A 26,351-nucleotide genomic window follows, 5' to 3' on the forward strand; every position below is an offset into this window, starting at 1 on the left:
TACAGCTTCTCTTGTCCAAACAGAACTGTGTTAAAGAAGGCACCTCTTCTGTTATTGATTGGTGTCATTGTCTGACCTCCTGCCAATCTTTTATTAAAGTTCCAGTAGGGTTACCAACCTCCAGGTGGGCCCTGGAGTCCTCTCAGAATCACAGCTACTCTCCATACTACAAAAATCAGTTCCCCTGGGGGAAATGGCAACTGTAGAGAGTGGGTGCTTGCATCACACCTCACTGAGCTCCTTCCCCTCCCCAAACTCTGCTCTCCCCAGGCTCCACCCCCAAATCTCCAGGAATGTCCCAAGCTGGAGATGGCAACCCTAAACTCCAGGGGAACTGACCACTGCAGTCTGGAGATGAGCTGAGATTCCAGGGGAAAGAAAGAGTAAGGAAGAAGATCACTATTGACATTTCTAAATGTGTTTACTAATGATGTGAATCAATTACAGTGGTCTTACAGCGCAAAACAAGCAGTTCAAGGAGACGCATGGCTGAGTAAAGGATATGTCTTAGTAATAAGGACTTATGGTTCAGTGGGGTGTGAAGATATAACGTAACACATAAAACAGACAAAAGAGTTCCCAGGTATGTTAATGAGAAAAATTAAGATTTAAACCGAGTTTAAAGTAGGCAGGCCAGATTTTCAAGAGTACCAGAGGCAGCTTCTTATCTGCACTGTGGGGAAATCTGCTTTGAAACAGATGCTGACGGAAACATGAGAGCGAAGGAGAAAACACTGGAGCAAACGCCACAGGAAACCATGGGAGGTGACAGAAGGCGCACAAATATAAGAGGCGCCATTGTGGATGCTCCATTTGAGTGCCAAGAGGGGAGCAAACCCTCTGGCTAGAAGCAGTCTTGGCCAGCAGCAGTCAAAGTCCAAAGAAGCTTGCTCAGAGAGACAGCCCAGGAAGTTGGTTGGAAATCCATCATTAGAGTCCACAGAAAGAGAGGGAGAGAGAGATTAAACTCAGCACTGTGATCTCTATGCCTGGGGTGGTATATTAGTGCCGTAGACCTCCACCTCACCCAGATGCAGGTATTCTACCCGGTTGGGGATGACGATGGTAATGAAGCGGCCCACGGCTCCGTTGCAGAAGATGGTACTCAGGCTACCATCCCGGATGTCTGCGATGGTCCCACAGCTGTGGGGGGAGAAATAGGGTCAGCCATGTGGTTGTTCGATCTGAGTTCGATCCCGATGGAAGTCAGTTCAGGTAGCCGGCTCAAGGTTGACTCAGCCTTCCATCCTTCTGAGGTCAGTCAAATGAGTACCCAGCTTGCTGGGGGTAAAGGGAAGATGACTGGGGAAGGCACTGGCAAACCACCCCGCAAACAAAGTCTGCCTTGGAAACATCGGGATGTGACGTCACCCCATGGGTCAGGAATGACCCGGTACTTGCACAGGGGACCTTTACCTTTACCTTTATGTGGTTGTTTCCTGTATCAATCAATACGCTAGACCTGTGTTGGCGAACCTATGGCACGCGTGCCCGACTCGGCACGCGTAGCCCTCTCTGCCGGCACGCACGAGGGACGGGGCGAGGAACCGGCAAGCTGACAGCCGGGAGAAGACGGGGCGCAGAGACGCGGTGGCGCGCCGCCGCACCCCAGCTGTAGCCCCTCTGCCCAGCTGAGAGTCGGGCGGGCCGGCGCTGGGCGCGGTCAGAGGACTTGGCTGGGGGCGTGAGGAGGGCAGGAGAAGACGCGTCTTCAGCCTACTCACAAAACCCGGGACCAGAAGCCCCCCCGCCCCTTCAAGGAGGCCCCGATGGGGATGGGGCGGGGCCAGCAGGGGCGGGGCGTGCAGTCTGCCCCGTTCCCCAGGCGCGGCTTCTCCCTGGCCGTCCCCCCACCCACCACCGCGTGCTTCCGCTGGCAGCTCCCGCCGCCTCAGCCCGGAGGAGAACGGAGGGACCCCCGCTGCTGCCGCCGCTGCCACAGGCAGGGGCTCCTTCCAGCAGGCGGTGAGTCCGGTGGGCAGGGGATGGCGCGTGCGTCTCTGGGCGCATGCAGAGTGTGGAGGGGCCCCCGGAGGGAGGAGGGGAGGAGGGGGTGGGCGCGCGCGCATGGAGGCCTCTCCCGGCGCCGGCCTCGGTTTGCACGGCTCCCCCGCCGTTGCGGGGGTGGAGCCCACGGGGCTTGGGCATCTGGCTCGGGCGGGGGGCGGCCGGGGCTTCCCCCCTCTTCTCCCCCCCCTACCCGGCCAGGGGAGCCTGCCGATGAAGAGGCTGCCGAGCTCCAGAGGGTCCTGCCACTCCTCCCTCTCCCCCCCGGGGCGCGGGTCAGGGCTCCTCCCTCCCTCCCAACAACTCTGCGAGGTGGGACAGCACGTGGCCTGCTTGCAGCGGCCCCTTTCAGGGCTGGGGAGCAGACCTCCGGTCCGGCCTCAGCACCCCCACCGATGGCACAGGCCTGCCAGGCAGGGGTGCCTGCCTGCGGGTGGGGCCTGGGGGTCCCGCAGGGGGGAAGCGGGCTCACCTTGGGGCATGCGGGGCGGGAGGGGGGTTTCCAAGAGCTTCAGGAGAAGAGGCAGATTAGGTCAGGAAAATGACCCAGGAGAAAAAGGGTTAAACATCTCATCGCTTCCCCCAACAAAACTGGAAGCCCCTCCCAGTTGCCCGGGAGGGGGTGGGCTTCTTGTCTAAATTCTTGTTCTTTTTTGGAGTTGCATGGGGGTTATTGGCCATTTGTGAATGGGAGGTTTTGCCTTGGATTTGCCTTTCAATAAAAAGTTGTTTGTATCATTGAAAGCTCTGCTATTGTATTTTTCTTTTAAGGCAAAAGATGTTAACGTATGAGTTGTTTTTTCTAAACTAAAACCTCAGTATTCAGGTTAAATTGGCGCATTGGCACTCGGCGATAAATAAGTGGGTTTTGGGTTGCAGTTTGGGCACTCGGTCTCTAAAAGGTTCGCCATCACTGCGCTAGACCTTATCATAGGGTGCTCTGTTCCCTGACACAGCCTCTTGGACAGGAATGGATCGATTAATCTGTCACCCACTTCCTCTGCATTCACTGCATTTTCTGAAGGCAATTTTAGCTGTGTCCTAAAATGGACTCAAGGTGTATTAAAATGATTCTCAAACTGGAGATGCTGGGGATTGAACCTGGGACCTTCTGCATGCCAAGCAGATGCGCTTCCACTGAGCCACAGCCCCTCCCACTTCTACTATCCATGTTCACTGCATCTACACAAGGAAATTTTAGCTCACTTCTGTCCTAAAATGGACTCAAGGTGTGTTAAAATGATTCTCAAAAATATACCAGAATAAAACAAACACGTAGAACCTACACAACACAGAGATCAAAACAACTTCATATGACTGGAAATCCTTTCCTAGCATTATGCCCTCTTGCATTAGCATACAAATCAATTTCTAATAATATGGGGGTCTTCCTTGGCTACAACAAGAAGGCCATTCTACCCCATAGGAGCCAGCTGCTGAAAAGGTTCTGGAGGGGTCCAAAGCTGATCTGATCTGTCTGCTTAAAGGCATTTATAAAGAAGGAGGCGTTGGTCTGATGAGTAGAGGTGTTACCCAGGGGTACACTGGGAATGTTGGGTTGGTCCTGTAGAGAAGCAAGCACCAGGGCATGAGAGCCAGTGTGGTGTAGGGATAGAGTGGCAGACTTAGGACCCTGGGTGACCTGGGTTCAAATTTCCACTTCTACCATGGATGTTCGCTTGGTGACCTCGGGCCTACCACAAGCTCTCAGCCTGGCCTACCTCAAAGGATTGCTGTTGTGAGAGCACGGGGCAGGGGAGAATGATGTTCTGAAATCTCTTTGAGTCTCAGCTGGGGAGAAAAGCAGGATATAAATAAACAAATAAAGAAATAAAGGTAAATGTAGGTTTATCTTCATAAACAGCACCTTGAGTGGGACCCAGAAACAAATGGGCAGCCAATGCAATGGCTCTTACACTGGTGTAAAATGTGACTAACCCCAGAAGGTAAATGAGCCACAAAGTTTTTCACTGACTGAAGTTTCTGGATCACCTTCAACGGCAACTCCATAGACCCCCTGGACTGGAGTCCCTGTTCTTCTCAGAGGCCTGACTGGAAATGTTGGGCACATTCATCCTTTCAGTCGCCCGGGAGAGGGCTGCTCCACGCCATGAGATCTGGACTGTATGTTCTCGGAGAGAGCTGCTTTGAGTGTGTGTCGGAGAACCTGAGACATATGTAAGACTTACACGAAGCTTCTTGCACTGAAGTCGCCCATTTGGTCTCCCACGTGGATCGTGGCCCCCCGCATTCTTTTTCCACAGAAGTCCTCCCGGTTTTTCACCACCACAAGGGAGATGGCATACTCTCTGCCCAAGTCCACCGACCACCAGGCATTGAGATCCCCACAGGTGTGACTGCAGGACCCGGATGACCATTGCCCATCACAGTTCCCGTCCACAGCATTGCTTGACAGGCCAACGATCCCAGATGCTACTGGGTATGTGGAGGACTGCGAGGTTGGCCTACCTCTGGCCAAGTTGGGACCTGGAGTCAGAGCACAGCAGAAAGGGGGAAGAAGAGGGGTCAGGACCCCCTGCCTTTGCTGAGCAAGAACAGAGAACACCCCCATCCTTGGGGGAATGTGCAAAGCAATAGGGACACCCCCTTTCAGTGGGGTTATTGCAGAAGGGGGAGGGAGAGCTCCATCTGGCAATAGGGTTGCCAGCTCCATGTTGGGAAACACCTGGAGATTTGGGGGGTGGAACCTAAGGAGGGTGGGGTTTGGGGAGGGGAGGGACTTTAATGGGCTATAATGCCATCGAGTGCCCCTTCCAATAGCAGACATTTTCTCCAGGGGAATGATCTCTGTCGCCTGGAGATCAGTTGTAGTAGCGGGAGATCTCCAGCCACCACCTGGAGGCTGGCAATAATTTCACTCACGTGCCCTGAGAACACAGATGCGGGGCAGGCTGATCTGCAAAGGGTACTCAGTGACCTCTGGAGCTGCCAGCCTCCAGTTGGGGCCTGGAGGTCTCCCAGAATTACAACTGCTCTCCAGACTTTGGTGATCAGTTCCCCTGGAGGAAATGGCTACTCTAGAGGGTGGACTCTATGGCGTTATACCCCTGTGAGATCTCTCATCTCTAGGGTTGCCAACCTCCAGATGGTAGCTGGAGATCTCCTGCTATTACAACTGATCTCCAGCCGATAGAGATCAGTTCCTCTGAAGAAAATGGCTGCTTTGGCAATTGGACTCTATGGCACTGTAGACGCTCCCCTCCCCAAACCCCACCCTCCCCAGACTCCACCCCCAACTCGCCAGGAATTTCCCAACCTGGACTAGGCAGCTCTCGCAATTTTCATGGCCCCCTCCTCCTCCTCCTCTGCCTCTCAGGGGAGCCCTTTGAGGCAACTGGGGCAACTGCTGAGAAATTGGACTCTGCATGCTCAGCACATCTCTGCAAAGGGGGCAGAGGCCTTCGCCCTGCGTCACCCTCTCCAGGTCTAGTGGGGCAATGGGGCGAAATGCCTCAATTACCTCAATTGCCCAATAAAGTAATTCAGGAGAGGTTATCAGGATCAAACAGTTCTTTTATTGGCCAATAAAAGAAGAGCGTGTGTGGAGATGCCCTTAAAAAGCCAGAGCATTCCACCCAGAACAAAGAAAGACATCATGTTTTATAGACTTTAGGATAAAGGGCAGTAATCACAGTTACGTAGAACATTACAGCCAATACACATTAGATTCATGTGTGTGTGTGTCTGTGTCTGTGTCTGTGTCTGTGTGTCTCTGTGTGTGTATACAACCATTAGCATATCCAATTAGAGTGGTCTTTAAGGCGTTCACTTAGGTGGCTATATGATCTCTAGTGAAGAAACGAAACTTATCATTCTTATCTGACACTTCTGGTGTCCTCAATCACTGGTGTAGGCCTTGTTAAGGCGGCCAGTTGTACCAGCCGAGCAAGGGTGATTTCACTGGCACCTGATTTAGTAATGGCTGCTGTCAGGCTTCAGCAAATTCACAGCGTTTCAGCAATAGACCTTCAATCCAGGCAGAGCAGCGATTCAAATATTTATTTCAGAAGTCAGTGATTTCAGTAAGAGACATGCAAGGTTGGAATACATGACAGGGGGAGTGGGGATACATTTATAGGGCTGATACAATAGGGTTACAGAAACAAAGAGACAATGTAGTCGTTTCCTGCCGGTAACGACTTAAGTAAAACTGAAACAGAAACAATTGTGAGCAATCAGTGGAGGAGATGGCCGAGTTCTCGGCTTTGTGCGCGGGACCCGATATCAGATCGAAGATTTACACGGGCGGGTCCCAATACAATTGTAAATCTCTGGCCGGAGCTCGTGTGCAAAACTGGGGGGGAAGGAGTTCACGGAGAACTCCATCTTGTTCGCGGGGAACCCATCTTGTTTGAGGACGGAGCTGTCAGAAGTCCTATCTGCCAGCTGCCAGCTTATGCTAACCCAGTGATCACACACTAGTGAATCTGAACCAAAGATTAATTCTTTATCCCTTATACATGGGGCAATGCCTTTACATATGTGTGCAGAATATGCTCTTATGTTATGCTCTTATACCTGAGCATAGCACCTTATAAACATGTGAGTATTCATACATGTGAGAGAATATATGTTTTCCCATAAATGAAGTTTATAGGCACTTCAGGGGGTGGGGTATCGACAACCTGTTCTCAGCTTGGGCCTTGGGTCACCCAGAGTATTCGTGGGGAAGGTGACATGCAGTAATTGGTCTTCCCTTTGTCACAACACCTGTGTACGGCACAGCAGAGAACACTGGCCTTGAGGAGGAAGAAGAGTTCCAGGGGTGGCTCCAGACCAGCCTTCACACACACACACACACACACACACACACACACACCCCACAGTGCCCTGCTGCTTACCTCCAAATATTTGTGTGCAGTTCTGGGCCTCCCCGTGCCCTGCCATCAGCCCTAAAGCCAGCAGCCAAGTCCAGACGATCAGCATCCTGCAAGTGGGGGGTTGTGGGATGTGTAAGATTTTAATTAATTTAATTCTAGCATATTAGAAAAATGTTATTTTTCTATTATATTTGTAAGCTGTGGTTATTTATATAAGTCAGTAGAAAATAGTCCTGTCTAACTTAAACTGAACAAAGCAGGTGATTTTTCGTATCTGGTACAGGATATCACCAAATAACAGATGAGATCATATACATGTGACCACAAAAATGAGATCAGAGTTAGGGTGGATTTGAGAGGAGGAAATATTCAAATCCTCTTAGAACAAAGAACTCTGGAAAAGTATAAATATGAGGACTAGGCGGAGTCTGTTAGGAGACTTTCACTTTTGAACCTGAAAAGGGCTGAAATGTCTTCCTCTTTTGCCTGGCAAAATAAAAAAAAGCTTTTTTCTCCCTTTGCTTCTTAAACCTGGCGTCGTCTCTACTTTGTGATAATAAATCTGGTCACAAAGGAGAGTGTATATTTACATCCAACAGATTTATGGCACCCCAATGGGACATCTGGTTGTCAACTGCTCACAGATGTGTGGTGTTGAAGTTTTGTAGGACAGGTGCACCCGGCGATTTCGCTGGTCCTCAAGCTTGGCAGACACAGCATCTGGGGGTGAGTGCAATTGCAGAGTCCCACTTTTAAACCGACCCAGGAGAAGCAACGGGCTGGAGGTAAGGAACCGCGGAAAGGAATTACGGGACCCTAAATGGTGGGGCAGTTCTTAGAGGTAAGCCCTTCTAAGAGGAGAAGGCAGAAGCAACGCCACCATGGATAAGGGGCTCAGTGAGACGCCACTGAGTTGGAATGGTAACGGGGGCTGTAACAGAGGGCTCAGCCAATGGTATGTTATTGTCAATGGAAAAAACAATAGCCAGAGCAGGGATTGTAAAATCCTGTGCTGATCCAGAATTTTTCCAGTTGCCTCCAGGGCACTGGAAGAGGTAAATGCCTAGAAAAGGGAAAGTAGTTTTGTGTTTGTATTTGTCTTGTCCAGCTTTGTTTTATGTTCCCTCTTTCTGTGAAGTATTTTATAAAGGGTTATGTGATTATTTGACAAATGTTAACGTGTTTATTTTTTATGGGGCCAGCCTGGGATAATGGACGGCGTCGGCTAAAAAAAAAAAAAATCCCCCATGCCCCTCCTTTCTCCGCTTCAAAGTGTTTCTGTTCTTCTTTCTATCAGACTGGTCGTAAATCAAGCCAGCAATACTGTTTTGTTAACAGAAGATCCTTTCTTTCTCTGAAGTTTAAAATGTAAAACAAAATTTAAAAAAAAATGGAATTTTAAGTTAACTCTGACTGAACCAGCCCTCTTGCTGAACGCAGGAGGAGGGGCCAAGTCAAAGTGTTTGGAATTTGGAAAGCAGAGTCTTGTGAACTGTATCAAACTTTATAAGAAAAGAAACAGACTGGAAATGCTTACAAGGTGGAAAGACAATGTGTATTAATATGAGGGAATAAGTAAGTTATGAGAAAGTTGGAGCATGTTTTGAGTGTGTTGTGAAGGGGCAAGTGTTTTGGCTTAAGAGGGCTGAGGAAAGGTGTTATGTATGGTTGGGAAAGACTTTAAGAGAGGAAAGCAGAAGGGTTTATAAAGAGAGAGGATAGTTATGGTTATTCAATGAGATGGATATTGGTGATGCTGGGTGCCTGTTTTCTCCAGGGACGGAGAAATCATGTTAATATATTAAGTGTTTTAAAACACAGTCAAATCAAAGCCAGGGTATTGTTGAAGGCTTTCACGGTCAAAGTTCATTGGTTCTCATAGGTTATCTAGGCTGTGTAACCGTGGTCTTGGAATTTTCTTTCCTGACGTTTCGCCAGCGGCTGTGGCGGGCATCTTCAAAGGAGTAACACTGAAGGACAGTGTCTTTTTATTTTATGTTTTTCTGTTTTTATGTTGTTATAACATAAAAGTGGCATCATTAATAAAAAAAAAGTATATATATTATTTGTAAACGAATGCTGTAAGTGCAAGATAACAATGCAGGCCAATTAAACATTTCACCCATACAGGTAACCTTTGACTGGGAGTGTAAATGCCAGTTAAAATTACCAGTAGTACAGCAGTTGCTGACAAATGGGAGACAACATCCCTATTCTGGCATTGCCAAAGCCAGGTAGAAAAGGAAAGAGAAGAGGATAAAAATTAGTTAAGGATTTAAAGAAAATTAATGAGATTGTTCAACATGGGTATCCAGTGGTGTCAGATCCTCACACTTTCCTGTACATCCCATCAGGACACCATGTATGGTTTAGTGTGACAAATTTGAAAAATGCCTTTTTAGCATTCCACTGGATGCCAACTCTAAGGACCTGTTTCTCCTGGGGTGAAAAAATCCAGATAATCTCTGCAAAAACAGAGAAGCTGGTGTTAGAGGGAGCGATCTCATTGCTGAATTTCTTAGGACAGAAAGAATATAGGGTCTCAAAAGAAAAACTCCAAGTAGCCCAAAGGGAAGTAATTTAATTGGGACACAAAATAACACAAGAAAGACTATTTATCGCATGCCACTCCCTCAAACTAAGAAACAGCTAAGGTCCTTCTTGGGAATATTAAAATTTTGTCATGAGTGGATAAAAAAGTATAGTAAACTAACCAGAAACTTTATAAAAATATGCCATGATGAGGAACCAGAAGTATTGTAGTGGGAACCTGAAAATGCACATAAGTAAAAAGAGCTGAAGCAAACTTTGATGACAGCACCAGCTCTGGGTATCCCTGACCTGCAAAAGGAGGGTTGCATGGCGGGGGTCCTTACACAAACTTGTGGGCTAACTGAAAGACCTGTAGCTTATTTATCAAAACAGCTGGATCCAGTGGCACAAGAGTGGCCTCCATGCTTGAGGGCAGTAGCTGCAACTGCCCTGGCTGTGAAGGAAGCAAAAAAATTGACTATTGAACATCCAATCAAAGTGTTTTGCCCTCATGCAGTGACTATTTTGTTACAACAGAAAGGAGCCAAGTGGCTTACAAAAATCCTGCTAGTCTGCTGCCTGTAACAACTGACCTGGAGGAACATCATGACTGTCTACAGACTGTAAATATGTGCACCATGGCACGGGTGGATGAGCCTATCCACAACGCAGATCTCGAGATTTGGATTAATGGATCTTCTCAAGTGGTGAGTGGAAAAAGGCAGAGTGGATACAGCCTGGTGACTGAGTGCAAAGTGCTTGAAGCAAAGCCATTACCAGCGTCATTTTCAGCACAAGCAGCCGAATTATATGCATTGAACCAGGCCTTACTTAAAGCAGCAGGTAAGACTGTGAACATTTATACTAACAGCAAAGATGCTTTTGGAGTTGTACAAGCATATAAATACATCTGAAAAAAACGAGGAGTCCTGACAGCTAGTGGGGAGCTGTAAAGCATGGAAATTTAATTTTACAGGTTTTGGACAATATTTAGTTACAGGTGACAATAACATCAAACTGGACATACCAAGGAGGCCAAAGGAAATTGCAGAGCTGATAAAATGGCAAAAGTGACTACAGCAAAATCAACATCCTGTAATATGGTAATAACTTTAACCCCAGTTTTTACACTACCACCTACAGGGCCCTGCACTGAAGAAGAAAAAGAACTGAATGGCAAAAGTAGGGACTACAGAAACAGGAGGGGGGTGGTTGAAAAAAGCCTAAGGGTACACATCACACACATCCTCACACAATTACACTAAAATAGTCATCTGGGGAACAGGGTTAACAAAAATATTCTTGCAATCATACAATGAAAAGGGCATTTATCAAACAGCAGAACAAATAACAAAAACATGTGGCATATCAAAGGGTATATGTAGACAGAGGGGGTTATTTGTTAGAAAAGTTATAGAACAGTTCTAAAAAAAAATGAAAATAAAATATAGTTTTTACATGGCTTGGCGACCCCAGTTATCAGGAACAGTAAAAAAAAATGAATCAGACCCTAAAAAGAGATGTTAATTAAAATTTGTGTAAAAACTAATTTAAAATGGTCAAATGTATTGCCTATCACACTGACACGCATCCGTATATTAGCCCGGGGGCCACACAAGTTGTTGCCCTTTGAGGCTCTGTATGAATGTCTCTTTTAGCATTTTTAGAATCAGGAAACACCCAATAAAGAAGTTAAAAACAGATATATAAAAAACTATATAAAAACTTTAAGTGCAGCTTTGAAGGAAACCCAAAAACTGGCTTGTGTTGTACAACCTCTCCCCCTAAACTCTGTTGTCCATTCTTTTTTTAATAGGAGACTGGGTGTTTGTAAAATCTTAAAAGCATACTACTCTCCAGCTCAGGTAGACGGGTCCGTTCCAAATTCTTTTCACCACAGATGTCGCAGTGAAGGTAAATAAAAAGGGAGGCTGGGTCCATTAGTCCAAATGCAAGAAAGTGCTACCACCGTGTGAGGTCAAGACCAAAAGGGCAGTAAATGACGTCGTGGCAGCCAACGCCATAGCAGCTGGCGAGAGTCCAAGTGCAAAAGGCTCAAAGTGGTCGGTTGAACCTGCAGGCGAACTTAATTTTTTATTCAAAAATCAACAAGACTTATGATTGAAAACTTGGAAACCAAAGCACAATTGTTAGCTAAAGAACAAAAGTAGATGTTTGAAACGCTTTTAGAAAGCCATTTTGATGTATTATTTGGTCCTTTGGGTTAAAAAGTGGCTAGGGAAACATTGTGTCTACATTATTGTTTTAAAATTGCAAGTTAATATAATAAAATGATCAAGATTCAAAATAATTTTGATTTTGATCATGAGGGGGGACTGTGGGATGTGTAAGATTTTAATTAATTTAATTCTAGCATATTAGAAAAATGTTATTTTTCTATTATATTTGTAAGCTGTGGTTATTTATATAAGTCAGTAGAAAATAGTCCTGTCTAACTTAAACTGAACAAAGCAGGTGATTTTTCGTATCTGGTACAGGATATCACCAAATAACAGATGAGATCATATACATGTGACCACAAAAATGAGATCAGAGTTAGGGTGGATTTGAGAGGAGGAGATATTCAAATCCTCTTAGAACAAAGAACTCTGAAAAAGTATAAATATGAGGACTAGGCGGAGTCTGTTAGGAGACTTTCACTTTTGAACCTGAAAAGGGCTGAAATGTCTTCCTCTTTTGCCTGGCAAAATAAAAAAAAGCTTTTTTCTCCCTTTGCTTCTTAAACCTGGCGTCGTCTCTACTTTGTGATAATAAATCTGGTCACAAAGGAGAGTGTATATTTACATCCAACAGGGTGGGGGGCAAGACAAGGCAACGGCTGCAGTCAGGCGTCACAGCAAGAGGGACTGGACCGAGCTTGGGCACTAACGCAGCTTCTTGCTGTGCTCCCGTGGCCCCTTGCTGCTGGGGCTGAGAAGAGGAAGGGGAGCAGGCAAGCTGCGTTCTTGCCCACTCTCAGTTCGATCTGATGTCTGAATGCAGCCACAGAGAGAGAGCGCCTGAGAGAAGGTTGAGGGGAGACATGATAGCCATGTTTAAATATTGGAAGGGATGTCATGTTGATGAGGGAACTAGCTTGTTCTCTGAAGCTCCAGAGACTAGGACACGGAGTAATGGATTTAAACTAAGAGAAAAGCGATTCCACCTAAACATTAGGAAGAACTTCCTGAAGGTGAGGACTGTTCGACGGTGGAATGCGCTGCCTCGGAGTCCCCGTCTTTGGAAGTCTTTAAGCAGAGGCTGGATGGCCATCTGTCGGGAGTGCTTTGATGGTGGGATCCTGCATGGTGGGGGGTTGGACTGGATGGCCCTTGTGGTCTCTTCCAACCTTGTGTGATTTTGTGATTTGTGGAGGGGTCCTGGGGTCTGGCTCCCCTTGGCAGCCTGCGGGGAAACCTGGGTGTGCTACCCTAGGAAAGATGGTCAGTGGTGTTTAAGGATCACGTGGAGGAGGATGGACTCAGGGTCAAGAGCTGATGCTTTCTCTCAAGAGGCCTATTGTTCTTTAGTGGGCTGTATCCAAGCAGTTTTTCCACTAGTCCTTCCCTCTGTCCACTGTGGTGTAGTGGTTAAGAGTGGCGGACTCTAATCTGGAGAACCGGGTTCAATTCCCCACTCCTTTGCATGAAGCCTGCTGGGTGACTTTGGGCCAGGCACAGTTCTCTCTCTCTGAACTCTCTCAGCCCCACCTACCTCACAAGATGTCTGTTGTGGGGAGAGGATGGGAAGGCAATTGTAAGCCGCTTTGAGACTTGTTAAAGGTAGAGAAAAGTGATGTATGAAAACCTACCCTTCTTCTTCCTCTCCCCATTGCAGCCTGTCCCCTTGAAAGTTTCCCCCATGAGCCCCTCATCTCCAGCACCACCAAGGAGTCTGTGACCCAGAGACAAGAGAGACTGGCTATTGACAGAGGTCTCTGAAGGAAGAGAGGAACATCCAGTTAAACACGTCCATCCTGTCAGGAGAGGAATCAGTGACTGGGGCTGCAGGGAGGCAGATTGAAGGAAAGCCACGTGAGTCATGCACAGAGGCAGCGGCACCCTCAGCTGCATGGCATGTACCAGGCAGTGCTGTTGAGGAAAGGGGCATGCAGCAGGCACCTGGGCATAGGTGATGGGAGGGTTTGTGAGGGGGCGATGGATGCACAGGCGTGGAAATGGGGTTGGGGAGGGAGGCAGATGGGGCACCCTCTGTCCGGGGCCCACCAAAACCTTAAACTGGTCTGTCCTGACCCAGGCAAAGAACTGGAGTTTTCCAGAGGGCGGGAGATCTACAACAGAGTCTGTCACAAAGCTACAGTGTGCAGAATGCTTTGGGTGAAACTTGGACATTTGTCATTGGTCTTAGCTGGTGTCATGTGAATTCGCCCTTGATGGCTGCAGGATCTCCTTTAAGGCAAGTTTTCTAAGTCAGGAGTTTTCTTGCTTTACATAAAGCCCTAGTGGCCAGTCCCTGCTGGCCGCCCTTGCCAAACCTATTGCTTGCTGCACTCCCAATATTATTTTATAGGAGCTCTGCCCCTGCAGACACTGTGGGCTAAACCGCACCCCCCCCCCAAAAAAAGTGGCGGTTGGCCATATTTTCCTCCCATATTGATAATACATTTTGTTTACCAAAAACAATTGTTCTGTAAAAGGTGTATAAAGTGCTGACAAGCCACAGCTGACTTATGGCCACCCCGTAGGGTTTCCAAGGCCAGAGACATTCAGAGGTGGTTTGCCATTGCCTCCTCTGAGTAGAGACCCTGATATTCCTCAGTGGTCTCCCATCCAAATACTAACCACAGCTGACCCTGCTGGGCTTCTGAGATCGGGCCAGCCTGGGCCATCCAGGTCAGGCCAAAAGAAACCAGTTAGAACACCAGGATTTAAACGCCTGCCTCCTTCTCCAGCTGTGCAGCCGTGACGGAGGTTTTGCTTCAACTTGCAGGAAGACTTCAGTGTCAGCGGGTCTCTAAAAACATACGTTTTGAAGAGTTTCGGTGGCTGCCAGGACCACTCTAAGGTCCTGCATATGGAAGTGAACAGTCACAGATAAAGGAATGAAGCAGAGCTCAGAGAATGCATTAAACCCTCTTTGCTCTATAACATCATCTAGCAAGTAAACCTTTGCTTCCGTTGCAAATGGCCCAGGTATATTTTGGAGGTAATCTGGGCCAGGGTGTTCCCATTCCCTTCGTTTCTGACACTGCAACTCCCATGATCCTCCCAAGGCTGGGGGCCAATCAAATGGTGAGGAGAAAAGAGGAGTTGCCTTGGAGCCAAGTAGATGGGTTTTGTCACTGAAGGTACCGGGGAGGGGAGAGGGGGATTCCCAACCTCAAAGTGCCCCCAGCTGCCTTACTAATATCTGCCGGAGCCATCGGTCCTCTACGGGGGTCAATGGGGGGAGGTGCCCAGCAATGGTAAAGTAATAATTAGAAGGGGTGGAAATGGCAGGAAAGGAAGGGGTGGCAAGCAAGTAAGGAGGGGCCCCCATGTCCAATATTCGACCTACTTCAGCTGCCTTTCGTTGCTGTGCTGGTGGCTTCTGGGCAAGGGTTCAGCTCCTTCCTACGCCAAGTCCATGGGCAAACAGGGTTCCTAGGGGTTAAATGCCCCTCTGGCACCATGCCTTCCTTGACTGAATGCCCTGCTGGGCAGCCTTGCAGTCATCTGTCCCCCCCCCCCCCCGTAGCGGGGCAAGCATCCTTCTCGTGGCTAAGAAGACAGCTCCTTAGCAAATAGCCTAGGCATGTTCTCATTCCCCATAGTCCTCCGGAAGGGGGTGGCCATGCCCACCACATCCCCTCAAACTCACCTTGACGTGACCGTCAGTCCTCCTTCTGGGCAAGTTGGCAACCTCAGCTTGGTGCCCAGCCACCGGGCTTCCTCCGGACTCTCACGTCTCCTTTCAGCCGACCAGTTTTTATCCTCTTGGCACTGGGTGGGTCCTGCCAGACTCAGAAAAGCCCAGCCAATCGCCGCAATGTTGGCAGATCAAGACCCAATCGAGATCTAGCACAGCTTCTTTTATGACGTGGCCACTGATCGCGGGCAGGTCTGTTTGACCCTCCCTTCCCCTTCCCACCATTTCCCTGCTGCTTACAAGAAACGGAAAAGTCCAGTGTTTTATGACGAGAGCAAACACTTCCATAAAAATATGTATTGATTCAGGCCAGGTACCACCCAGCACCTAAATAAATATTTCAAATGAGTGCTCAGGTGAGGAGGCCGGGCACCCATGGAGTCCCGCCAGGAGAAGGCGCACAATGTTTTCTTCAACATTGTGGCGATCGCAGGTGTTTCCTCCTTGGGTTTCAGATAGCCATGTCATATCTGCCACAACGCCTTGTAAGAAGGGTCAGGGGTCTGGAGGGCTTCCCAGGGCCCAGTACATTTCACACGTATAGGGTTGCCCACTCTGGGTTGAGAAATACCTGGAGATTTTGTTAGATATTGAGGGCCATGGATCGTGATTGTGGTTAGAAAGAGTCAGGTCAGAGCACACAATAAAACAGAGTCAAAGACTTTCTCTTAATCAAACAAAAATCCTTTACTTTCCTAAACAGGGTAGGTTACATGGGGTGAAAACAAATAGCAATCTTTCTATCTCGTTCCCTATAAAACTTGCTAGAGATTCTAGCAGGTAGTATGGCTTAAATCCCTTTGTCTGTGTCCCAGCTCAAGAGAGCTGAAACAGCCATTTGCATCTGTGAGATTCAAAAAGCAACTGGCTATCCTGCCCTAAAGTTTTACAACCTTAACAAAGGAACAGAGCAGTAAAACAATTCTGACTCTGTGACATTCTGCTTGTTTGCAATGGCAATTTGCTAGCCAATAGACTACTGACATCTGTTATTTCATCATCATCTTGAGACTATCTAAACCACTGGTTTCCAACCAGGGGTCCGTGGACCCCCAGGGGTCCGCGAGAACTAAATTAAGGTCCGCGAAACAAAGTTATAAACCCATAATAAATTAATATTTTCAATTAAAAGTTCTCTATTATAAAAATATATATTCAAATGTTATTCTAAGTTTAATATTTAACTAACAGTTATGATTAAAGTTTATTTTCAAATTCTCAGAATTTTTATTTTGAACCTTGGGGTCCCTGCACTGAACAAAAAAGTCCTAGTGGTCCCTGGTCAAAAAAAGGTTGGGAACCACTGATCTAAACTGTTGATATAAACAAGTTAACCCTTTAACTGCCCTGACAGAAATGGAACTCACATTGAATCCCCAACAGATTTGGGGGCAGAGCCTGAGGAGGGTGGGATTTGGAGAGGGGACTTCAATGCCATAGAGTCCAATTGCTTTAGCACTTTCTGCTTTAACCTTCAGTGTCGGTCGTTTCAAGTCTTTGCTATTTTCTGATGTCATCTGCATATCTCAAACTGTTAATGTTCCTTCCTCCAATTTTCACGCCACCTTCATTTAAATCTAATCCAGTTTTCCATATTATATGTTCTGCATATAGACTGGAGAGATTGGGAGATAAAATACATCGTTGACTGAAACCTTTGCCTATTGGAAACCGTTCTATTTCCTCATAATGTGTCTTAACAGTAACCTGTTGTCCAGGCTATAGGTTGTACATATAGTTTGTACATACAGTTTTGCTGTAATCTATGAAAAACAAAATGATTTTCTTCTGAAATTATTTTATATGCTCCAGTAACCAACATAAATTTGCAATATGATCTCTAGTGCCTCTATCTTTTCTGAATCCAGCTTGAACATCAGGCATTTCTCATTCCATATATAGTATCAGTCTTTGTTGTAAGATTTTGAGCATCACTTTACTCAGTGAGAAATTAATGCAATAATCCAATAGTTGCTGCAGTCTTTGGCATTTCCTTTTTTCAGAATTGGAAAAATTCTACACCACGCTCTTAACCACTACACCAGCGTGGTGTAGTAGTTAAGAGCGGTGGTTTGGAGCAGTGGAGTCTTATCTGGAGAACCGGGTTTGATTCCCCACTCCTACACACGAAGCCAGCTCAGTTACAGCTCTCTGAGCCCCACCTACCTCACAGGGTGTCTGTTGTGGGGAGGGGAAGGGAAGGTGATTCTAAGCTAGTTTGAGTCACCCTTAAGAGGTAGAGAAAGTCAGCATATAAAAAGCAATTCTTCTTCTAGATTTTTTCCAGTCTGTGGTCCATTGATTGTTTTCCATATTTGTTGGCATATTCTTGTCAAAATTTTGATGGAATCCATTTCTGTGGTTTGGAATAGCTCCATTGATATTCCATCTACTCCTGTTTCTCCCAATTGCTTTGAGCGCAGCTTTCACTTAACTTTCTAAAACTGCAGGTTCTTCTTTAAAATATTCTTCTTGGAAGGAATTGGTCATCCTTTAATATTTTCTGTATAATTCTTCAATGTATTGTTCCCATCTTTTCTTTATTTTGTCCAGTCAATATATTTCTATACTGTTCTTTCAGCATGCCCAACAATGCTTTAAATTTCCCTTTGATTTCTTGGATCTTGTGGAACAGATCTCTTGTTCTCCAGCCACCACCTGGAGCCTGCCAATCCTAGCTCCTTTACGAGTGACCTCAACGTTGTTCAATATGAGCTACGATATCGCATGGCTCCCTCATATGGCAAGATGATGTTGCAAAACTTCAGTTCACCTGCCAGGAACTTAAGCAAAAAGAATTGACTTTACACTTTAGAGATGTGTAGGAAAGTATATTGTACCGCTTCCCACATACCCCGTGATAATCATAACACTGGGAGTCAATGATTACATTGTCCCACAGAGTTCCAAGGATATCTGCTGTGCTTTGCAGACATGTGAATGTGTAGTTTTGTAAATATTTGAGCTGTTGTGTTTGTCACATTTTATAATGGCCTATGGCAGTGGCTTGTGGCCAAGACTAACAAATGTTATCAGTGATGCCACCCAACAATTTCTGCAGAAAGCAGACAATGTCTCACTTCAGGGCACTGGATGACGTGTTGTAAGATGAGACAGCAACCATGGAAGAAATGTTCATGTGAAATATTGACAGGAGACTCTCTGGAGCGGCTAAAGGGCTCTAAGCAGTGGTCCAGTTAGGTCATTTTAGGCTCTGGACTTAATAGTCTTATAGGGGTCTGGCCATAAGAAAGGCCATATTGGGCCAAGGTCCCCCAAGTCTAGCAGTCTGTTCACACAGTAGCCAACCAGGTGCCTCCAGGAAGCCCACAAACAAGATGACTGCAGCAGCAGCATCCTGCCTGTGTTCCACAGCACCCAATGTATCAGGCATGCTCCTCTGATCCTGGAGAGAATAGGTGTGCATCATGACCAGTATCCATTTTGACTAGTAGCCATGGATAGCCCTCTCCTCCATGAACATGTCAACTCCCCAATTAAAGCCTTCCAAGTTGGCAGCCATCTCCACATCCTGGGGCAGGGAGTTCCACAATTTAACGATCATAAGGTCTACATCAAATGAGAAGCTACAACTTGCTGTTGAGGGCCCAGACTTTCTCCCCAAAGTGTGCCCCTGATAGCACCACTGGGTTTGGAGATACCGCATGGGGCAACTGCCAAGCAGGACACACAGGAAAAGGAAGAGTGCCAATTTTCGTCCTTTCTTTTTCCGCTTCATGTGAACAATGCAGGATATCAAATCACCTCTAGCATGCATTCAGGATCAGCACCATCCCCCTCTGAATGTATGCTGATGTTGTGGCTCCAATGCAGGAAGGGTTGAGACGGCTCAGAGGGTAGAGAGTTCTACCATCATGAGCCAGGAAGTGACACCTGCGGCGGATTCGCCATCATATTCTGGCTGACTAGGGATCAGACAGACAAGACAAAGATCACTCACCTTGGTTTGTCAATACAATTGAGATTGCCCAGCTCATGCAGCCTCAGTTTGCCTCAGGTTTGCGTAATGAAGGGAAAGGGGGGGAGTTAACCCTTCAACTTCCACTCAGTTTTGTTATTCAAATCACGGTTCCTCCCAGGTAACATCAGTGTTTCTTTCTCTGTTTTTCAGAGGATCTTTTTTGAGTATTACCCAAGAAGCACATTGTAATTGTTTTTTTATTTTTCTGCATTCTACATAGATTAGAAGATAGCTGCTCCTATGCCTTATTTAATGATGCCTGTTGGAATTTTAGTTGCTTTAAAAAACACACATAATACTTCAACGCAGTTGCAGTTATAATCACTTTCTTTAAAGATTCAAAAACTCTCTGTGATATTAAAGTTCCCCATTCCATACATGATGTTTACCCAATAAATAAATCTTGGCCTTCCCGAGATTTGCATCATTTGGTGGCCTAGAGACCACCTCTTTATCAGCCACAGAAGCTGCTGCTGGGATAAACTTTTGTTAATCTTCGAAGTGCCACAAAACTCTTCAGTCTTAGCTCCTTCCAGTGACCTCTCATGCAGAGTCCACCACGCAGCGTATGAGCGCTCCCTGCCCTGAACTTGTGCTCCTTAATCCACCATCCTGCTGGGTCTCGTTTTTATGTGTGACCCACAATACCTTTGGATCATCTCCCTAGCATAGGACAGCCATCTTCTTGGGGGTTAAGACAGCCTGCCATGTTTAATTTCTCTTGGATACATCCTAGTACTTTTGCCACCACTTAGCATTTCTGGGGTGGTTCTCAGGACCTCTGCCAGTTGCCTTTTCACACAAGCCAGCCATAACTTTCACACCACTGTTTAGCTCCTGACGTTTGACAATGTCGATATCTTTAAACTCTTTGTATTTCTGTCCTGACAAAAAGACGGAGGAAGCCCTTTGATGATTTTAGCTAGATTTTTAATTCTATACATTTTATCTGCAATAAATGTTGTTTGAGGCAGTTGATAGTTAATTATCATTAGGTTGCAATCTGCATAATTCACTTTTTGTTTGGAGATGATTTTCAAATTGCCAGCATTTGGGGGAGTTTTCTAAAATATTGTCGAAGGCTTTCACGGTCAGAGTTCATCGGTTCTTGTAGGTTATCCGGGCTGTGTAACCGTGGTCTTGGTATTTTCTTTCCTGACGTTTCGCCAGCAGCTGTGGCCGGCATCTTCAGAGGAGTAACACTGAAGTTTTCTAAAACTTTAGGTTTTTTTTTCTGACCTGGGATTGGTTGAGGGCAACCCCTCCCCTGCATTTATTTCCACCGTGGGAGCCATCCATTAAGTGAAAGGGGGGGTGTTCTACAGTGAAAAGGCAACAGCTGGGGACAACGAACCGGCACCTCAGGTCCAGCCCCCACTTAAAGCACCTGACAGGCTGCCTCCTGCCATTTGGGTGGCATTGGGGCAAAACAGAAAGTCAGCTTTAAAGGCCTTTTATGCATGGCTGTTTCCCTCGCAGTCACCCCCACACACACTACTTCGGGGCTTTGTTTTGATTGTGCATGCATTTTCTGACCGTCAGCGGTCGCCTCACTCTCCCTGTCTGTTTTCCCCATTTTACCTACATTTTTCTGGATGCTGGCTAAACAGCTTCCAAAAAATGTGGGCAAAACACACAGGGAGAGCAAGGCAACCTCTGACAGTCTGAAAATGCATGCATAATCAAAACAAAGCCCCAAAGTAGTGTGTGTGGGGTAACTGCGAGGGAAGCAGCCATGCATAAAAGGCCAATGTTTAATGACCACTTTTGAGCTTTGTTGGGCTTTGCCCTTCTTATCAGAAGCTTTTTCAGTGAGTTTGCGAATAATGCAAAAAAGTCTGCATGGACTGGCTGAGGGGGGAACATTGCAGGGTCTTCTGCAAGATGGCAGTGAGCCAAGAATTTCAAAAATTGTGGAACTCCCTGCCCCAGGATGTGGTGATGGCTGCCAACTTGGAAGGTTTGAAGAGGGGAGTGGATATGTTCATGGAGTAGAAGGGTATTCATAGCTACTAGTCAAAATGAATACTGATCACGATGCATTCCTATTCTCTCCAGGATCAGATGAGCATGCCTATTATATTAGGTGCTGTGGAACATAGGCAGGATGCTGCTGCTGCAGCAGTCTTCCTTGTGGGCTTCCTAGATGCACCTGGTTGGCCCCTGTGTGAACAGACTGCTGGACTTGATGGACCTTGGCCTGATCCAGCAGGGGCTTTCTTATATACTTATGTGGTGATGGCTGCCAACTTGGAAGGCTTGAAGAGGGGAGTGGACATGTTCATGGAGGAGAGGACCATCCATGGCAACTAGTCAAAATGGATGCTAGTCATAATGCATGCCTATTCTCTCCAGAATCAGAGGAGCATGCCCATAATATGAGGTGCTGTGGAACGCAGGCAGGACAATGCTGCTGCAGTCATCTTGTTTGTGGGCTTCCCAGAGGCACCCGGTTGGCCCCTGTATGAACAGATTGCTGGACTTGATGGGCCTTGGTCTGACCCAGCAGGGATTTTCTTATATTCTTATGTTAAAAATGCATTTGCGAATGCTGCCTCCTGTTTGAGGATGCCTTTGTGAGACCCTGATGGTAGTGAAAGATTGTGTAAGTCTTGGATGGGCTTTTTGCCTCAGCTCAGCTGTTTGGAAGCTGTTAGTCTGGGAAGGTGAAACCACCAAAGACAAATGATTAGAACTTGAAAAAGAGATGTAATCAGAAAAGAATGAATGTTTCCTTATGCACTGAATCGGTGGCAGTGCCCTGGAAAATCATTGACCTAAGATCACAAGAAACAATTTGCCAATATTTAACCAAATCTGTTATCTTAACTTTGGGCTCTTCGACACTTCCATTGTCTTCCCAGTACAAGCGGCTCCTCCTGGCAATTTGTGTTCACTGGTCCCAGGGATGAGCCCTTTTGGTCAGGGAGTGGAAAGTTATGCCACTGGGAGTCGGCACGGCCGGACTGGCTGGGGTTGAGGGTCAGCGAGTCTGGCCAAGGGTCTGGAACAGGAGTGATATCCACTGGCCACAATGTGGGCTGGGACCAGTTCCATGCGGCAAGGTGCACGTGCGTGTGGGCATGGAAGGGGCTAAAATGAGTTCTGCTGATCTGTGGGTTGGCCTCCACAGCCTACCTCGCTCTCATGAGGGCTTAGGGTTGCCAGGTGGGTGGTTTTGGCAGGCAATTGCCCGCCAATCCACCCAGCTGCTCTGGAGCAGTGGCCGCGGGCGTGCAACACGCGATGACGCCACTTCTGGTTTTACTTACAGAAGTGCCACATGGCTGTGGCCAATTTAACACTCAATCCCCTTTGGCTTTGACGTCATCGTGTGCGCCCATGCCCACCCTAGCCCCCAAAACCTCCTGCCAATCCGATGGGGGGAACTGACAACCCGCAGAGGGCTGCAGGATCTGCACTTTGGGGAACAAAACTATTCCTCAAACACGTCACGTTCCCTCCAAAGAAAACTGATGCGCCCTGGAAGACCTGATTTTATCATTGCTCAGGAGAGTGGGAAGGGAGACCGGCCTTTGAGCCCTGGCAGGGGTGTGTATCTCTGCCTCCTCTTCCCTGGCTGCAGCTGCAGGAGGGACCCCACCCTGCTTGTGCTTGTTTCTCTCGCTGCTCCTTCGAATGTGTGACTGGAGGCTCTCAGAGCAGCCTTTTCAGACGCCCTGGCTCTCTGAGCCTCTGGGTTGCGGGGCAGACATGCTCTCAGGCCCTACAGCAACACCCCCGCCCCCCAGCTGCACTTCAGCTGCCTGCAGAAGCAGAAAGGGAAACTCAGAAGTACAAGAGGGGCAATGCTAGGGTTGCCAACCTCCAGGTAGTAGCTGGAGATCTCCTGCTATTACAACTGATCTCCAGCCGATAGAGATCAGTTCACCTGGAGAAAATGGCTGCTTTGGCAATTGGACTCTACGGCATTGAACTCCCTCCCCAAGACCTATCCTCCTCAGGCTCCGTCCCAAAAACCTCCCACCGGGGGCGAAGAGGGACCTGGCAGCCCTAGGCAATGCCCAAGGCCACACCCCTCTCCGCCATTCCTCCCGGTCCTTATTAACTGAGCTGCTGTCAGAAGTTTCAGTTTTTCATCCCAAGGACTACAGGACTTCGGGTCTCCAAGAGTGGGCTGCCTGCCCATCTCTCCACCACGGATTGTCCCAAGCTGAGTCTCCCTGAGCCCCAGGAAGCCAAGGCCCAGCTCGGTGGCAGACTCCACTGACTGAACAAGGCAGAAGCCGGCACTGTGGGCTCCCCCCTCACCCCGCTGCCTCCCACGTTGCATGCAGGGGCCAGGCCAGGTTGGGTACGATGCGTGCAAACCCACAGAGAAGAAAGCCCCCCTCCGGTTCATTCCAGTGGCTTTTATTGATCCTCTTGTGTCCCACACAGGCACGCCAATGAGGTTGCGCAATGTAGAAGCCCAGCATCAGGGCACAATATCCAAGTTCAGAACCCCTTGGGCAGGAACACCGATGCCGCCACACACACACCCCCCCACCCCGGCTGCTGCTGGACTCCTCCAGTCAAGACAGAGCAGAACCGAATCCGACTGACAGGCATGTGGTGCGGAGCCTCTTCTCTGCACTCCTGCTCTGTGCGCAGAGCTTGTGAGTGGAACTCCCTGCCCCAGGAGGTGGGGATGGCTGCCAGCTTGGAAGGCTTTAAGAGGGGAGTGGGCATGTTCATGGAGGAGAGGGGTGCTCATGGCTGCTAGTCAGAATGGATACTGGTCATGATGCATACCTATTCTCTCCAGGATCAGAGGAGCAGGCCTATTATATCAGGTGCTGTGAAATACAGGCATGATGGTGCTGCTGCAGTCGTCTTGCTTGGGGGCTTCCTGGAGGCACCTGGTTGGCCACTGTGTGAACAGACGTCTGGACTTGATGGGCCTGGGTCTGATCCAGCAGGGCTTTTCTTATGTTCTTATGGAGGATGGGGCTATCCATGACTACTTGTCAAAATGGATACTAGTCATGATGCATACCTATTCTCTCCAGTCTCAGAGGAGCATGTCTATTGTATTAGGTGCTGTGAAACACAGGCAGGAGAATTTTGCTGTAGTTGATCTTGTTCGTGGGCTTCCTAGAGGCTCCTGGTTGGCCCCTGTGTGAACAGATGTCTGGACTTGATGGGCCTGGGTCTGATCCAGCAGGGCTTTGCTTATGTTCTTATGAACCCTGGAATACTGGAGGGGTTGGCCTGCCAAGGGAGATCAGTCATCCCTGGGGCTCCTGGTGCAGAATCTCTACTGTGGACAGAAGGCCCCCTTGGCACTGTGAGGGTCAAGTGGGGAAAGGTCAGCACAAGGCTGAGTTTCCTGGCCCTCCTTCCTGGGCACAGTAACTGGGCATGGGTGCAACAGCCCAGGTTCGACCATAGGAACTCTTGGAGGGTGCTGTGGCTTGGTGGCAGCACCCCTCTTTTGCATTGAGGAGGCCCTGGGCCCAATCCTAGGGTTGCCAACCTCAAAGTGGCACCTGGAGATCTCCCGCTATTACAGTGGCTGTCTAGATGACCAAGATCAGTTCCCCTAGAAAAAATTGCTGTTTTGGAGGGTGAAATCTATGGCATTATACCCTGCTTAGGTCCCTCCCCTCCCCAAATCCCGCCCTCCCCAAGCTCCACCCCCAAAACCATCAGGTATTTCCCAACCCAGAACTGGCAACCCTACCCAATCCCCAACAGCCCCTCCAGTTACAAGGATCTCAGAGACTGGTACTGGGTAAGATCTTTCTCTGCCGGATAGCCCAGAGAGGCAGGGGAGACGATACTTTGGACTGAGTTGGCACAAGGCAGCTTCATGTGTTCATTTGTTCACCCTAGACTCGGGGCATGCAGCCCCAAAGACAGCCAGCGAGAACAACCTACTAGTCAGAGGTCCTGATGTCAGGCAGAGGCCTTCTATTTCCATTTCATCAGGAGGTCCAAGCCGAAGGAAGCGTCCCCAGCGTCCAAGCAATGCCTTCTGGGTAAAGAGTCCAGCCAACTGGCACTGGCCATTCCGCTTGCAGTCATCTTTTATTGCTTAGGTGGAAGCAGGCCTTGCAGAGTGTGGTAGTGATGTGACCAGATTATCACTGGAAGGTGACTGAGGAAGCAGGAGCTGCCCCACCCCTGCCGAGCATCTCTCCTGCGCCCCTGCCCACCACTCGTTGCTGGGGCCCTGCAGGCTAGGAGTATTCCTGGAAGAACTTGGCATGGAACTGGGTCAGCTTCTGCAGCAGGATCTGGAGCTTCTCCAGGGGCGGCAAAATGGTCATTCTGGGAGGGAGGGAAAGCAAACAGTGAGCCATTCAGAGTCATGAAGAGTGACCAACAGACCCATCCAGCCCACCACACTCCACCAGAGGCAAGCCCACCCAGCCAGCATTGCACCCCCTCCCCAAATCAACCCAAGTCATCTGAGGGCCATCTTGTAGAAGACCCTGCAATGGCTTGTTTCCCCCTCAGCCAACACCAAAAACAAAGGGGTAACAGACTTAACCCTAAACACAATAGAATTAAGTACCCAAAGGTCAAGTAAAAAAATCAACATTCAAAGCCTAAAAGTTATATAATATAAAGGTTATGTCAATGCAAAACATGTATATATTTATTACAGGCTAAAATCAATAACATATATAAGGCCTTGCAATAGCCTGCCAAACCAACATGCTAACATAAACCTACAACTCAAATAGACATAAAATTAAACTTTGACCAAACGCATTTTGGCCAAATGGCCTTCTTCAGTGGTCAAAACAATCACGACTCCAGACGAAAAATGGACATAAGTTTCTAAAACTCTTTATGACTATAGGTGTGTGCTGAAAAAATAAAAATAAAAAGATATTTAAAATATTAAACAATTATCCTGTACAGATCAATCATATAAATAATGAAAAAATAGCCAAGAAACACTACACACTTACTGCAGGATAACAATTTATATATATACTAGCTGTACCCGGCCACGCGTTGCTGTGCCCCAGTCTGGTTAAATGGAAAAGAAAGAAAAGAGAAAGTGCACGTTTCTAATATGTTTAATTTCACAATGCTTGTGGGTATACAATATTTTTTGTTGTTCCATTGTCTGTGGAGATATAGAAATTGCCTGGTTAGCCGAC

The 26,351-nt window shown here is 47.6% G+C and overlaps 2 protein-coding genes across 2 annotated transcripts in view; both read right to left on the reverse strand.

Annotated features, from left to right (window-relative positions):
- Window positions 1-983: 983 nt before the first annotated feature.
- Window positions 984-6,954, reverse strand: LOC130481817 (fucolectin-like). Its single transcript, XM_056854598.1, has 3 exons — window positions 6,870-6,954; window positions 4,197-4,494; window positions 984-1,143 (listed from the first exon to the last, which is right to left on the reverse strand). Exons 1-3 carry the CDS (start codon window positions 6,952-6,954, stop codon window positions 984-986), a joined length of 543 nt encoding a protein of 180 aa, XP_056710576.1.
- An 18,444-nt stretch (window positions 6,955-25,398) lies between these two features.
- Window positions 25,399-26,351, reverse strand: part of GPT (glutamic--pyruvic transaminase) — a 34,921-nt gene continuing 33,968 nt past the window's right edge. Inside the window, exon 12 of the mRNA XM_056854850.1 lies at window positions 25,399-25,506. Coding sequence (XP_056710828.1) covers window positions 25,416-25,506 — 91 coding nt within the window. The 3' untranslated portion in view covers window positions 25,399-25,415. The remainder of the gene's footprint in view (window positions 25,507-26,351) is intronic.

Source organism: Euleptes europaea, chromosome 8, assembly GCF_029931775.1.
Source record: "Euleptes europaea isolate rEulEur1 chromosome 8, rEulEur1.hap1, whole genome shotgun sequence".
In the NCBI taxonomy this organism is placed as follows: domain Eukaryota; kingdom Metazoa; phylum Chordata; class Lepidosauria; order Squamata; family Sphaerodactylidae; genus Euleptes; species Euleptes europaea.

Excerpts from the sequence above, each read along its gene's own strand:
- LOC130481817 (XM_056854598.1), bottom strand. The coding sequence starts at position 6,954 with ATGCTGATCGTCTGGACTTGGCTGCTGGCTTTAGGGCTGATGGCAGGG. Across the intron at positions 4,495-6,869 it reads CTGCACACAAATATTTGGAG|GTCCCAACTTGGCCAGAGGT; the intron begins GTAAGCAGCAGG and ends CTCTGACTCCAG. Across the intron at positions 1,144-4,196 it reads TTCAGTGCAAGAAGCTTCGT|CTGTGGGACCATCGCAGACA; the intron begins GTAAGTCTTACA and ends CTCCCCCCACAG.